The sequence below is a fragment of the Thamnophis elegans genome, chromosome 2 (genome assembly GCF_009769535.1).
Source record: "Thamnophis elegans isolate rThaEle1 chromosome 2, rThaEle1.pri, whole genome shotgun sequence".
In the NCBI taxonomy this organism is placed as follows: Eukaryota; Metazoa; Chordata; class Lepidosauria; order Squamata; family Colubridae; genus Thamnophis; species Thamnophis elegans.
The window spans coordinates 40,103,202-40,118,171 of NC_045542.1; the positions used below are offsets into that span (position 1 = coordinate 40,103,202).

The 14,970-nt window shown below is 36.4% G+C and overlaps 1 protein-coding gene across 2 annotated transcripts in view; it reads left to right on the forward strand.

Moving 5' to 3' along the window:
- LOC116504140 (ATP-binding cassette sub-family A member 10-like) overlaps nt 1-14,970 on the forward strand; it is a 72,299-nt gene that overhangs the window by 9,923 nt on the left and 47,406 nt on the right. For both annotated transcript variants that reach the window (XM_032210990.1, XM_032210991.1), the window contains 8 exons: nt 2,145-2,283; nt 6,543-6,728; nt 7,051-7,183; nt 9,336-9,507; nt 10,291-10,349; nt 11,191-11,301; nt 12,786-12,961; nt 13,962-14,081. In XM_032210990.1, the coding sequence (XP_032066881.1) occupies nt 2,145-2,283; nt 6,543-6,728; nt 7,051-7,183; nt 9,336-9,507; nt 10,291-10,349; nt 11,191-11,301; nt 12,786-12,961; nt 13,962-14,081 (1,096 nt within the window). The remainder of the gene's footprint in view (nt 1-2,144; nt 2,284-6,542; nt 6,729-7,050; nt 7,184-9,335; nt 9,508-10,290; nt 10,350-11,190; nt 11,302-12,785; nt 12,962-13,961; nt 14,082-14,970) is intronic.

A 14,970-nucleotide genomic window follows, 5' to 3' on the forward strand; every position in this document is an offset into this window, starting at 1 on the left:
GTCCACCAGATGGCGCTGGAAACATTGAAATGGGATCATGAAATTTTTTAGTATAGAGTGTGTTGCTTTTACATCCACCAGATGGCGCTGGTTTTCAAAAAAGCATGTTTTTACAAAAAATCATTTAGCGATTAGCGATTTTGAACAAACAACCATTACATTTTCATTTATATATAAGATAAGATTGGGTCGTCCCATAGCTGTTGCTCATTGGATGTAATGAAGTTTACAGTTGGCTCACCTCCTCTTCTAAGTGAACAGTTATGTTTACAATTCTCTCTTTTGACTCCGTCATTCTTTTCTGTATTTTATGCAACTAACTCTACCCAAGAGTCTGCTAACATTCACTGCTGCTTCTAATTCTGCTTCTATCACTTTTAATTTCTTAAAGATATATTTGCACCCACTGAGTAGACCCTCAAGTGGAACAGATGCTTTTTTTGGTTCCACCACAAAATCGCGAAGGACAAAATCGCGCTCGCTGAAAGCGCGCATTTGACGTCATCACAGCGCGACGAAAACATCGCGCTGTGATAGAAAAATGTAAAAATAAAGCTAAAACCTTACCCTAACCCCCCCAAACCTAACCCTAAACCTAACCCTAAACCTAACCCTAAACCTAACCCTTAACCTAACCCTAAATCTAACCCTAAACCTAACCGTTAACGTAACGCTAAACCTAACGCTAACCCTTAACCTAATGCTAAACCTAACGCTAACGCTCTAAACCTGACCCTAACCCTTAACCTAACCCTAACCCTAACCCTAACCCTAACCCTAACCCTAACCCTAACCCTAACCCTTACCTTTATGTGAATCGGCTTGCTTTAATTTTAATTTTATTTCAATTTTTAATTTTTTTCGTCGCGCTGTGATGATGTCACATGCGCGCTTTCATCGAGCGCGATTTTGTCCTCCGCGCTTTTGACGGGTCACGCTTTTTTTATCCCCTTAAACATTTCTTTATACTGTTGCACATTTATTTATGCTCCTAAAAACTCAAATAATGCTACTCTGTGTAGATGCACCGTAAAGCATCTTTCTTTCCATGGATCACCCTCCAGTTTAAATACCCAATATCTCAACTTGGAGCAAATGTCTTTGGGATGTATTTAACAACCCTTGCAAGTATGTTTTTAGGAGTGGGGTTGGAAGAGGCGTAATGTCACTAGGGTCTCCTCCAAAACTGGATCATCTGCTCAGTTTAGAAAATTGCTTCTAGCAACCTAGGTTTGACCATGTTCTAGGTCATTTGGATCAATTTTGGCAGGACCAGAACTCAAGCCCAATGGCATTCTAGATGGATTTTACTCCACAGCTCTGCTCTCTTAAAGGAGAATTAGCTATGGAGAAAAATGGAGAGTATAAAAATAAAACAACATGTGAGCTAAAAGGACTTCAACACAGAAGTAATTCCATAGAGAACAAGGAGCCTTACAGCAACTTCCTTAATCAGCCCAAGATGTCACTCCTCTGTCTAAACAAAAGAGATGCCAAAAATTGATAGCCATGAAACTGTTTTCTAGATTCCTTTAGTTGACAAAAGAAGTTTTCAAGAAGAGCCAGTAAATCCTCGTTCTGAATAGCAAAAGGAAAAGACCTACGAACCATATTACCTTATGTGGATATTCTTTGATTACATATGTCATTGTTTAGTTTAGTTTAGTTTTATTAAGCATTTATAGGCTGCCCTTTTCCCTGAGGGGACTCAGGGCGGCTTACAATAATATAATTGTATTTAATAAAACAATAATTGTTTTAGGGATACATCTGCTTTATCTTTATTTAGAAGAGTCATCCTTGGCTCATTGGTGTTGATCAGCCAAAACATTTAAATAAAATAATAATTTTATTTTTCTGACACTCCTCGAATTGTTGTAGACAAGGGGTCATGGAAAGGCTATTGAAGGCCTCCACTCTTCTTCATATTGGTCTTCTGTTCCTAACAAGATATGCCTGCCAAATGCCATTTAATAAGAGCAACAGTTTCACAGTCACAAGAGAAGCCTTTCCTGCAATCAATGTTTTTTTTCCTGTAGGCTAGGGCCATAATATTGAGCTAAACTGGACAAATAATTTAGGGAAGGTGGAGAAAAATGAGATAAATGTTATCAAGAAGCTTAACAATGTCTTTTTCTTCATAGGCTCTCCTGGGGTTTGCTATATACCATGTACATCTTAATTCAAAGCATGGGGCTGACGTTTTGTCTGAAAGCTACACATTTTTACCTAAGCAGCAGTTCTATCTTATTTGTCCTGTTTTTCCTTTATGGCATTTCATCTGTAAGTCTTGGCTCTTTTGTCTAGTTATATGAAAGATAGGAAAAACCTCTCTATTTGGATTAATTGACATTTATTTGATAAGCCAACTGCATCTTTCCAGAGAATATTGAAAATATGGGAACATCATTTGTTTCTTGAAAAATCACAGGTCTGCAATTAAAAAGCTGTTTGATTATTTTCATCTAATTTCCATGTATTTTGGTATGCTGAAAACAAATAAAATATTGAAAAAACTCCTAGACATCATGATTTGCCACAATATGCAAAATTGTCTTCAAATTTATCATTTTTTTTTAAAAATGGTATTTTTTATATTATGGGTTTTTAACCAAATTTAAAGTCCAAATTAGTATTAATTAATTCACATAAGTGCATTTAAGATATAAAATGCCAAAAAAAAACCTTAAAGGATTTGTCCAAGTTATGTAAAAAAAAAATAGCACTGTAAATCTGATGGTCAGCAATATATACATAAGCTAAGCAAGTTTTAAGTCTGTGCTTCTAATGGTAGAAGGGGTTAATCTTTCCTGAAGAATCCAGTGGGAGGGAGACACAGGGCAGATAGCAGCATCTCTCAGTGCAGGGGGCGTGGCCAGCACTGTGATGTCTCGTGTACAGACACAGAGCTGCTCTCTCCTGCATGCCACACTTGTGCACGAATCATCATCAGGTTCTTAATTCTAGGCTGTTCACACTTTTTCATTACAATTCATGTTAGCTCGTCATTCTTCAACCATTATGTTATGGCTCTGCGAAAGTGTATTAATTTGCCAGACAGTTTCTGTTTCATCTGTGGTGAATATACAGTGTTGAAGCAACTGCAGAATATTACAGACTTTGTGAAAAAGGTATACTTTGCATACTTTGGACTAAAAATTGGAGATCAAGATAAAATTTGGGCGCCTCATAAAGTGTGCAAACGGTGTGTTGAGGACCTCCGAAACTGGTTCAAGGATAAGAAAAAATCTTTCCATTATGGGATTCCTATGGTATGGCGAGAGCAAAAGAACCATAGTGATGACTGTTACTTCTGTTCATGCGATGTGAAAGGGTTTAATTCCAAATGGAAGCATTCCATTTCATACCCCAATCTTCACTCAGCAATTTGTCCCATCCCCCATAGCACAGATATACCAGTACCCAAGCCCCCTGCTACCTTGGAAGAGATACCAAGGTCCGATAAAGGTGAAGTCATACTTGAACCAGATGACGAATCAAGTTCTGACTTTGAAGATGTTACAAGACAAAAATTGTTTTCTCAGGAGGAGATGAATGATTTGGTAAGAGACTTGACTCTTCTCAAAGATGCCACTGAGTTACTCGGATCAAGGCTGAAAAGCAGGAATTTATTGTTGCCAGGAGTGTCATCTTCATGGTTCAGACATTGTGAAAAGGAGTTTGTTCCTTACTTCGCCCAGGAAGACAAGTTGGTTTATTGCATCAATGTCGAAGGTCTGATGGCTCAATTTAAAATCCAATATGATTCAGAGCAATGGCGTCTTTTTATAGATTCTTCAAAAAGAAGTCTCAAAGCAGTTTTACTCCACAACGGTTTTTACACTTCCATACCTGTAGGTCATTCTGTACACTTGAAGGAAACCTACAAGAACTTGGAATTGGTTCTTCGTAAACTTAAAATGAAGACCATGGTTGGTAAGTGTGTGGGGACTTGAAGGTCTTGTGCATGCTGCTCGGGCAACAAGCTGGGTATACCAAATACCCTTGTTTTCTGTGTCTATGGGACAGTTGAGACTGAAAAAATCACTGGACCAAGAAGAGTTGGCAGCCGAGGGTGCTAACAGTCAGTGAAAAAAATGTCCTCCGAGAAACTTTGGTACTTTCCCATAAAGTTCTTCTACCACCTCTCCACATAAAATTGGGATTGATGAAGCAATTCGTAAAATCACTTCCAAGAGATGGAGAATGCTTCAAATACTTGGTCACCAAGTTTCCATGCCTGTCGGAGGCAAAATTGAAGGAAGGTGTGTTCGTCGGACCAGACATTAGAAGGCTTATAGTTGATCAAGAGTTTGTCAATACCATGACGGATCCTCAAAAAGAAGGGTGGATTGCATTTAAAGAAGTCGTACAGAAATTTTTAGGCAATAACAAAGATCCTCACTACAATAACATCGTAGGAAGAATGCTGAAAGCATTTCAAGCTTTAGGTTGCCTGATGAGTTTGAAAGTGCATTTCCTCCAGATCCACCTTGACTACTTTCCTGAAAATTTGGGAGCTACGAGTGAGGAACAAAGTAAACGATTCCACCAAGACATTAAAGAGATGGAAAGGAGATACCAGGGGAAATGGAGCATTACAATGATGGCAGACTGCTGTTGGATGTTTCAGAGACACATTCCAGATGCTACTCACAAGTGTAAATGCACCAAGAGGAGCCTCACAAGAAAAAAGAATTGAGTTTAGTGTGTGTAGGTGAGCTCATTTCAGTTCAAAAAAGGATTTTCATGAAAATATTGTAATAAAACTTTAATTTTATAAATCTATTTCCATTTATTTTGAGGTATTGCCTTATTTAAAATAGTTACTTAAATTGTCAGGAAACGTGATGTCCTATGACAAAATTGAGGTCATTTTTGGATTCAGCACACCAAAAAACATAACGATTATATGGAATAACCAAAACAGCTCTCAAAAAAATTTTTTTTTGCAGACCTGTGAAATTTGTGATTAAATAACTGTTAAATGTTTTATAGGCAATTATTCAGAATTTTCAGCTCATCCCAAATGTTGCAGTCTGCTAACTGGCTTGGATTGGTTAAAGAGAACCTTTTCATTTTTGGAAAAGGTACCCTGAGTATCACTTGACTAAAGATGCTATATGGATGTTCCTGTTTAAAATGTGTATATGATAAATGCTAGATGCAAGATAGAATATGAAGGTAATAAGGAGGGGGAAAAGGAGGTGAAGGGATATTGGAAGGTAGAAGATGAAGAAAGATGGAGTCAATAGCTGAAAGAGGAAGGAAGTATATGGAGATGTTAGTGCCCAGAAGAATTGTGAGGGGGTAACAAAATAAAGTATGTACACATTACTAGGGACAACTGGAGAGTTAGGGTAGAAGATAGAGATGGCTTTTTGGTGGTGGAATGCTGGGAGAGTGAAACAAAACTTTCCACTCCCTCCACTCCTTTACAGCACTGAAGGTAAGACACCATCTTCAACACATATACCTTAAAACAAAAACAGTGAAGTGAGAATAATGCCATTTGGCACTGAGGATGAGTGAGAGAGCAGAATCAGGATAGGGCAACTGAGACCTTCTGCTTGTGGCCAACTAATTCACCATTATAATAATCACAAATGGAATACACAGGTCTGTGTTGCTCTCTGAAAACTCTCTTGCAAGTTTTACTGGAGAAGATTTTTGGGGAAGATCCACACATGGGATAAGAAGACTGGGGTTTTCTACAATTTGTGATAGCTTGAGGCAAGGGTGGGGAAATGGACAGCCTCTAAAATAAATGTATGAGGGGGAACATTTTTATGCAGTAGTGATATAGTAGGAAAACTTTCCAAAAAGAATGAAGTTCAGTAGCCATGGTTTTAGGTTAAAAAGTTCAACCATCGGTACTGAGTGGCTAAGCAATGAAGCTGAATAGATTATGGAGCATGGTGGCATTAGGAGTCTGTGTAAGAATAGGAAGCAGAAGTAGGTGCCACATTCCATTTGTGGTCCCACAGTCTTTTCATGTTGAAAATGCTGAATGCTTCAGCACCCAGACAATATGGACTCAAGTGGACTCTACTGCTGATTGAACTCAGATGGACTCAATTTACTCTACTGCTGATTTTCTAACTCTCTTAGGTTGAGCATTTACAGTTTGATTGGACTCCATCTCCTCTTTTTTAGAGATATAATAACATTTTAGGAAACATGGCTATGGGAAGGCATTATGCACTGTCTTCCTATTAATTCGCTTCAGTTTGAATCCTGGCCAGCAAGTATCTACTGCAACAATTTATCTTTTTAATGTAGAGTGCAACACAGAGGTGGGTTCCTACCAGTTCGCACCTATTCGATAAAACCGGTTCGTCAAATCTACCGAACCGGTTAGAAGAGGTTCCGCCAGTGGACCCAGAAAGCAGGCCACACCTACAGAAGAGGTTCCAAAATTTTTTGAAACCCACCACTGGTGCAACAATTACATAAAATATAGAACAATAATTCACTCATTATATTTTATCTTGCATATTTGTAGAGACTACTAACTGGCAATCTTCTTTTTTCTTTCACAGATATGTCTCTGTTTCATGTTGAGTTCTCTCCTAAAGAAACCCAGAATCACTAGTTTTTCTAGTTTCATCTTGATTTTTTGTTTGGGAGCCCTCAACGTTGCTACAACAATCAGGTTGATACCTCCAAGTTTGGAGTTGATTTTGAGCATCTTCTCCCCATTTGCCTTTGGCGCTGGGCTTTCAAAGGTAGAGTGACGCACAGTATTTTACTTCAAAATTCTATCTTCCTAATCATGATACAACTAACAGGAAACACATCTGACACTCACTCTGGTGGCATTGGTATTTCTCTTCCAAAAATATTTTGATAGAAACACTGAACGTGGACACAAAATGGCATTCCATTCTAATCCTTCCCTTCCATGCTGCTGAGACCCATGCTTCCATTCCAAGGGGTTTAGAATCGGATCAATAGTTTTAACTTACTAAAAAATTAGTTTCATTTCAATTCTTTGTTCTTTCCAATGAGAATTTGATTTACAAAAAACCCTTTGTTCTTTTCATGCAGATTCTCTATTTTCAAAAATATGGAAGGACCTTTGACTTTACTGACTTAATGTTTGAACCATATGGTTATTGCTTGCTTATTGACAGCCTCTTATATATGCTGCTGGCTTTCTATTTTGATAAAGTTGTGCCTGGTAAGAACATTATTATGAATATATTACAGTTTGCAAGTTGTTTTTCATTTCTCAAGTTGCTTTTCATTATCTCAGAAGCATTTTTGAATTAACTGTAACTGGCCTGAAAAGTGGGGAGGGGGGTAACAAAGTTGAGACAGAAAGTATTATATCTTTCTTTAGAATAAGTTGCCTGAAATTCATCTGAAGTTCCTAAATACAACAGTCTCGTTCACATATCATGCATACATGTAAGAGCTGTAGACCATTTTAAAGAAACCAGTGCTATGCAAAGCACTGAAATTGCTTTGTAAGCAAATGAAATTAAAGGTGGATGACGAGAAAGAAGGAAAACTTTCCCTTTGTTTTCTAAACCTCTGTCGTTTTGTGGAGCTCATCATTTCCATTGGCTTCTTATTTTTGTGTTGCAATTCCATTCCCATTTATTTTTTCTAAATGACCAATAATTCCAATCCATTGTTTTCATACAAATCAGTCACTTTGCATTCCATTCACAAATATTCATCATCCATTTTAGTCTCTTGTTTCACCATTAACACATTTGCACTGCATTTATGGTTCTCATGACATATCCAGCTTCCACTTACATCCACAGAATTGGCAGAAAACTGCTTGTATACTTAGCAATTCTCCTGACAAACATCTTCACAACAGAATTATTCCATCCAATATTTTTATGCCAGCATCTGCACATCTTAAATATTCCCATTCACGATCCTATTTTTAGTAAATATTCTACCAAGATATACAAATTCACCCACTTATACCAGCTTTTTTTAATGCAATTGTTCATTCCATTTTTCCTGTGAAATACAACTGCTTCCTCTTGGATACTATAATTTTCACTCTGTGTTTCTTCATAATGTTTGCTGCAGATATTTGGGTTCTCAGCCAACAGTATGTAATCATCATTATCAATGTCCATCACATTCCTAACCAACACAATTAATAATGCCACAATAATTCCTTATACAATGCTAAAAATATGCAAATCAGCCAAGGGAACATCACATCTTTCTCTCGCTCCCTGGTTAGTATTAAACCTTTGGCCAAGCATCCCATTTATTCTCTATAATGTTTTAAACCATCATCTACACTTCATGCAAACAGTTCTATAATTCACACCTATTAACATCATCTATTTCTTCTAAATTTAATTTCTTCTAAATCCACAAGTACATAGTATAGTATGCAAACAGAATTGTGGTAAGCCATTATTCCATGATGTTCTATGGAAGTGAAATTTGGATTTTCAAGAAGGATAGGAAGAGTGCTAATATTTTTGAACTTTGGTAGTAGAGAAGGGACCTGAAAAATACCAAGGACAAGCAAGGAAACAAAAAGATGAATCAACAAACAAATCAATCCAGAATGCTCACTTGGGGCCTAAAGATCAGGCTCTTATTGTCCTACTTTGGACACATTTCACAAAGACCTAAGTTTCTGGAAATGTTTCTAATTCTGGAAAAGGTTAGAAAAAAGAGAGAAAAGAGAACAACTAACAGAAAGATGAATAGACTCGGTTATAATGGTGAAGACTGTATTATTGACTCAAAAGCATTTGCAGATAAACCAAAGGTAAGTTACCAGCCTTAGTTATACCAGTGCTACATGCAAATTTGTCTGCTAATGGCATGGATATTAAGATTAGCAAGAATTCTCAAATGGATTATATATACCTGTGTGTTGCTTTTGCCGAAGAGCCGAGGTGGCGCAGTGGTTAAATGCAGCACTGCAGGCTACTTCAGCTGACTGCAGTTCAGCAGTTCGGCTGTTCAAATCTCACCGGCTCAAGGATGACTCAGCCTTCCATCCTTTCGAGGTGGGTAAAATGAGGACCCGGATTGTTGTTGGGGGCGATATGCTGACTCTGTAAACCGCTTAGAGAGGGCTGAAAGCCCTATGAAGCGGTATATAAGTCTAACTGCTATTGCTATTGCTATTTTCCCCTTTTTTAGTTTTGATGTAGGCTATGGGTAAGGAGCTGAACTGAATGCATCGATTCAGTTTATTGTCAGGTTCACAGTTACGAAAATGCTACAAAAGAACAATGAAGACTAGTGTTGTACTTTATTGTAAGTTCAAAGCGAACATTAAGAATTTACAGTTATTTTGGATTTATGACAACTTGCTGTTTGTAAAATACTTTCAGACAAATATGGAGTGCCTTATCCTCCATTGTTTTTCTTGAAGAAGACCTATTGGTGTAAACCAAAAAGCCCCTATACTGGTGATGCTCCTACGAGTGAATGGAGTCACGGGAGTATCTTCAGTGACAATGCTGAGCCTGTGCCTCCTGAATTCAATGGGAAGGAAGTCATAAGGTAAGAGACATTGAATCTGGACATTCAATAGTGTGAGCATGCTGTACAATTATTTTACTTATAGGTTCTGCTCTCAGGGGACATTGGGAAAGATTCATTCATAAGGAGAAAATAATATGCTGTAAGAAATATATTTCTGCTTCAACAGATAGTCTTTGATTTATGACCATCTGAATGAGGGGGGAATTATCACCGGTCCTTGCAGTTGGGGCTGTTAGCCACATGAACACAATCTATCCACTTGGCAACTATTATGATGGTTGCAGCATCTCAAGGTCACATGATTGCCATTTCCACCCTCTCCAATGGCTTCTTACAAGCAAAGTCAATGGGAAGCTTGTAGGAGGTTATAAGTCGCTTGCATTCCCACTGCTTTTTTCCGCATCTGGTTGTGTTCTGTAGTGCCAACCTTCAGTTTCCGTCTGGTCTGCTTACTTGAAATTTCCTCTTCCATATCATGTTACATGAGAACCTCACTTAGTGAACCATATGGTCCTGGTGTTAAGCTTTACAGCCACATCGCTTAGCAAAGTGCTATCATAGCCTGAGGATTACCGGTACCTGCATTGTCTTTTATTATAATTTTATATTATACTTTTATATTTATTTTATTATGTGTATTGGACACATTGGAGAGAAAAATGCACCCCATGTCCAAGATTTACTATGACATATTGAATGCTAAATTAATATTCTCCTATTTCAAAGTGATATTTTGAGTGATTCTGAAATGTGTAAGAATCCCACAATGTACTGACAAATAACTATTTCACTATTTTTTAGACTAAATAACATTAAAAAAATATATAAAATGAAAAGCACAGAAACAGAAGCTTTGAAAGGTAAGATCCCTACACTTTAGAATATATATATTATTGCTTTGATTCTATGAAATAGGAGAGAAATGACACAAAACATTTGGGAATCAGGGCATCTGTAATATATGCAATACCATTCTTGAACCTCCAAAGTTAGACCATTTTTTAAATGAAATGGGCACAACTTACAATTGCCTATTTATATTAAACGTTTGGGTTCTTCACATGAAATCTCATAAAACATTTGGCAAGAAAACAGAGTAAATATATAAAATATTTCAAGTCTTCTCTGACTTCACATAATATCTCAGGGTGTCAGCAAGTCATGAGACACAGTAAACTGTTATGATTTTATTAACATATGGGATTTTGGGGACAAAGAGGGTATTCAAAACTATTGTGTGGCTCATGTGAAAAAATAGCACCTAACCCAGACATTTCTGCCCTCCTCCTTTTTTTTTCATTAAAGTTTTTTCTTTTTCTTTTCTGCCCTCCTTCTTGTAGGGAAAGCTTCCTGAGATGCTTTAAATTTTAGAATTACATTTAAGTAACTTTCAAAGGTCAGCTTTCTGGCAAATCTCCAGGGCTTTTACACCTTCATCTCTACATTCTCCATCGGCTTCCTGGGCACTGGTTGGAAAAGCAAAAGCAAATTGATTTTTAATTTCCTCTCATATCTTGATAGGAAGTCCTGGGGGAAACTGGTTGCATGAATGCCAGCAAAAAGAAAAAATGATTGGCACTAGAATTAGTAGCAATTATAAAATTCAGGATAAAAAATGTGAAGAACTTGGTGTTTTCTCTTGTTAAATGCCTCAACATATCATTTAATATATACAGCAAACATGACTTCTTTATATATTAGGATTGTCCTTGGATATTTATGAAGGTCAGATCACTGCAATACTTGGTCATAGCACATCTGGAAAAACTACATTGCTAAACATCCTCAGTGGACTTTCCAAACCATCTGATGGTAAGAATCAACATTTCAAAATGAATTTAAATGCCAGCCCAGTCTCAAAGTAGGTTCAGAAAAGTGCAGCCCTATTGGATTTGATCATGGTCCAGTTTAGTCCCATTTCCTGTTTTCCACATAAACAACTAGGTATCTTGGGAAAAACCACAACAGCCCTTTTCTGCTGTTGTTCACTAGCAAAGCATCATCGATAAATTGTTGTGACTCTATGGGTAGTTTTATTTTTCATGAAGTTGTAAAAACCAATTTTCAAGTTTTGAAAGTTCACGGTTTCTTTAACATAAGATTGTAATTTTGTTATGATTTCCTAGATCTGTGAAATTTCATATCTGGCAGTAATTATTTTATAATTTGAACAACACAGATTAGATGTTATAGTCCTAGTTAAATGCAAATAGTCCTCGAGTTACAACAGTTCATTTAGTGACTATTCAAAGTTACAATGGCATTGAAAAAAGTGACACATGACCATTTTTCACACTTTTGACTGTGGCAGTATCCCCGTGGTCGTGTGATTTACATTCAGATGCTTGACAACTAGTTCATATTTATGATGGTTGTAGTGGTCATGTGGTCACTTTTTGTGACCTTTTGACAAGCAAAGTCAATGGGGAAGTCAGATTCACTTGAAAACCGTGCTATAATTTAACAACTGCAGCGATTCACTTAACAATTGTGGCAAGAAAAGTCATAAAATGGGGCAAAACTCACTTAAAAATTTCTTCCTTAGCAACATAAATTTTGGGTTCCGTTGTGGTTGTAACTCCAGGACTACCTGTATTATTTTAGTACTGACATGACATTTTAGATGTTCCAATAAACATATTAATATTGATGTCTCTTTGAAAAAATGTTTAGTTATTTTCTTCCCAGTAGTCTTTAAAGGAGAGCTAATTTGATGCACTGGTTTAAGGCACAACAGAAATCGAAAGACTGGGACTTGTAGTCTTAACTTAGGCACAAAGCCAGGTCAGTGACCATGGGCTAGCCACTCCCACTCAGCACTAGGAAGGAGGCAAGGACAATTCTCTTCTGAAACATAACCAAGAAAACTGCAAAGACCAGTCAAGGGAGTTAATCCTGAGTTGAAGCTCCCACTGTTTCAAAGGCAGCTCCAAGCATAGTGTTAGGTGATGAAGGCATGAGTAATGGAAACTGGAGCATACTTCTTCAGGAATGGCTTCACCTGGTGCAGAGGGAAGCTGGCGGAAGCTTTTCCTGTCCATGGAGCTCCTGAAGAGCTCCCAGACTGCACTACAGACCAGCCACTGTTGGAGCAGGGGAGGGGATGATAATCCCCTTTAGTGCTAAGGTTAAAACTAGCCTTAGGAAGACAGTCACTATAGTATATATTATAATAAATTGGGTAAACAACAGAAAAGCCCATTTGAAAAGCAGCCTTTTAATTCATCCTATTCTAAAGTAATAGCTGTCGTTTAATTGGAAAATTCTCTAAGTAATCCTTTTGCTATTGCTTACAGGTTTTGCATCCATATTCAAGTACAATGTATGTAAAAAGGAACAGATGGAAAAGATTTGGGAAATAAGTGCTATCTGTCCACAATGGAATATTCAATTTGAATTTTTAACAGTGAAAGAAAACTTAACAACATTTGCTAAAATAAAAGGGATACCATCCAATGCTGTAGAAAAAGAGGTAATAATGGATTCAGTTATATTCTGTTGTCCTGCACAGATTTGTGTTGCACAGGTGGTTATGTTCTACATTTTTCCCTTTTAAGCTTCTTCCATTGAAGAACATCGCTCCTTTAGATTTGATAACATTATTCTCCTCTGATTGTTATTTAGCCAGACCATTCTAGAAAACTTCACATACCCTTTGGAATCAGTAGGACAAACGTGTAGGTGACCAACTAAATATAAAATACCAGGGAAGTCAGGAGATTCAGACAGTTCAAATGAGTTCAAATAAAGATTTATTGCAAGTTTAAGCTCTCTACAAGAATCTGACCAACTAACAGTGAAGGGAAATGAATGGGAGGAAAGAGAAGCATTCAAAGTGGGCTGGACTTAGATCTCTTGTGGGCACAAGGGGACTTGGGACTTTTGACGTGTTTGACCCCTTTCTCGGGTTCAGCCTCATCATCTCCTACACTTAATTGCTTAATGGATATTTAAAACTTATTTATTTTATTTACCACCCCAAATTCCACAAAACACTATTTGAGAAAAACCCCGTAATAGACTATTTGTCTGCCAATTGGATCAGGGTTTTTAGCCAATAGATAAGTAGACTGCCTCTTCCACAACAATGAAAATAAGATGAATAAGAAGTGCAAAAAATTAGTAGAATATAATTTGGCTTCTTCAGGAAAATGATATACAAACTACCGCCATGTAAATTTTAGATATATGATCTGCCTAAACAAGTACAAAAGACTCAACTTTCAGTGCTTGATATTGATTTACAATGAAATATTACTCATCAGTTGGGAGAACAATACAACTGAAAACATCCAAGCTAAATAGTGAACAAAATTTTAAAATGCTTCAGAGATTAACAACAACATAAATAAGATCCAAACATACATTAAAACTAAGTAAATAAAATATATGGACTGCCTGTCTATTTCTTTCATTCAGTTAAGAGATTGCCTTTAGACGTGCAAAATAATTGAAATTTATATATTTTATAGGTTGAAAAATTGTTGACACTCTTGGACATCAAGGCCATTCAAAACACCCAAGCTAACCATTTAAGTGGTGGACAAAAACGAAAATTATCTCTTGGTGTTACATTTTTAGGAGAACCACAGGTAACTCCACTATTAGGCAAAAAGTCCCATTGTAGATATACCATTAGTTATGCTTTTTTGAGTAATGCAGTGCTTTAATCCTTACTGACGACTTGCATAGATAGTAATCATGGAAATCCCTAATTCTTTTTTTATTTATTTTTATTTATTTTGAAAGCAAATATACAACTTCTCCTTCTTTACATATTGTAGAAAGTGTATCAGCTGGTTACAAAAGACTTTTATGCATCACTTCCACCGTCATCAAATATAATTCATATTAATTCAAATATTTTAACTCAAATATTTACTATATTAACATCATCATACCTCCACTTTTATTTAACTATAGTTATTTAAACATCCTTCATCCTTAAATATAACAAGATTCAATACATAACCACATGCTGGCATTTCATTTACTTATTTGTAAAATCCTCCATTAACATTAAATCTTCATATCCTGTTTTAGCTAAACATCCATAATAATCATTATCCTTTCTTTATTTAACTATATCCTATATCATAACATTTTCCCCCTATTAGTTAAAACTTAACTGTATCTAGTTTTGTTTTTTTATTATAAGTATTATTGTTATTAATAATCTTTATATATAGTCCAAAAATATTTCTAACCTTCCCTTATCATATCCAATTATTACTTATCATAACAGCTCAACATTGTATACATTACTATCATTATCAATTTTTATTTAACTATACCTATTACCACTGGATTTAACTAAGTTTAGCTAATTATGAATTATACTCTTCCATCTGTCAACCTGTATCTCTCCAATAACAAGACAATCTTATATCTACTGCCATTTGTGGATCCAATTCTTCAAACACCTTTTTAAACAAGTTTATATGAAATGATCTTTGCACCTTCTTGTTTGTAGTATCTCTC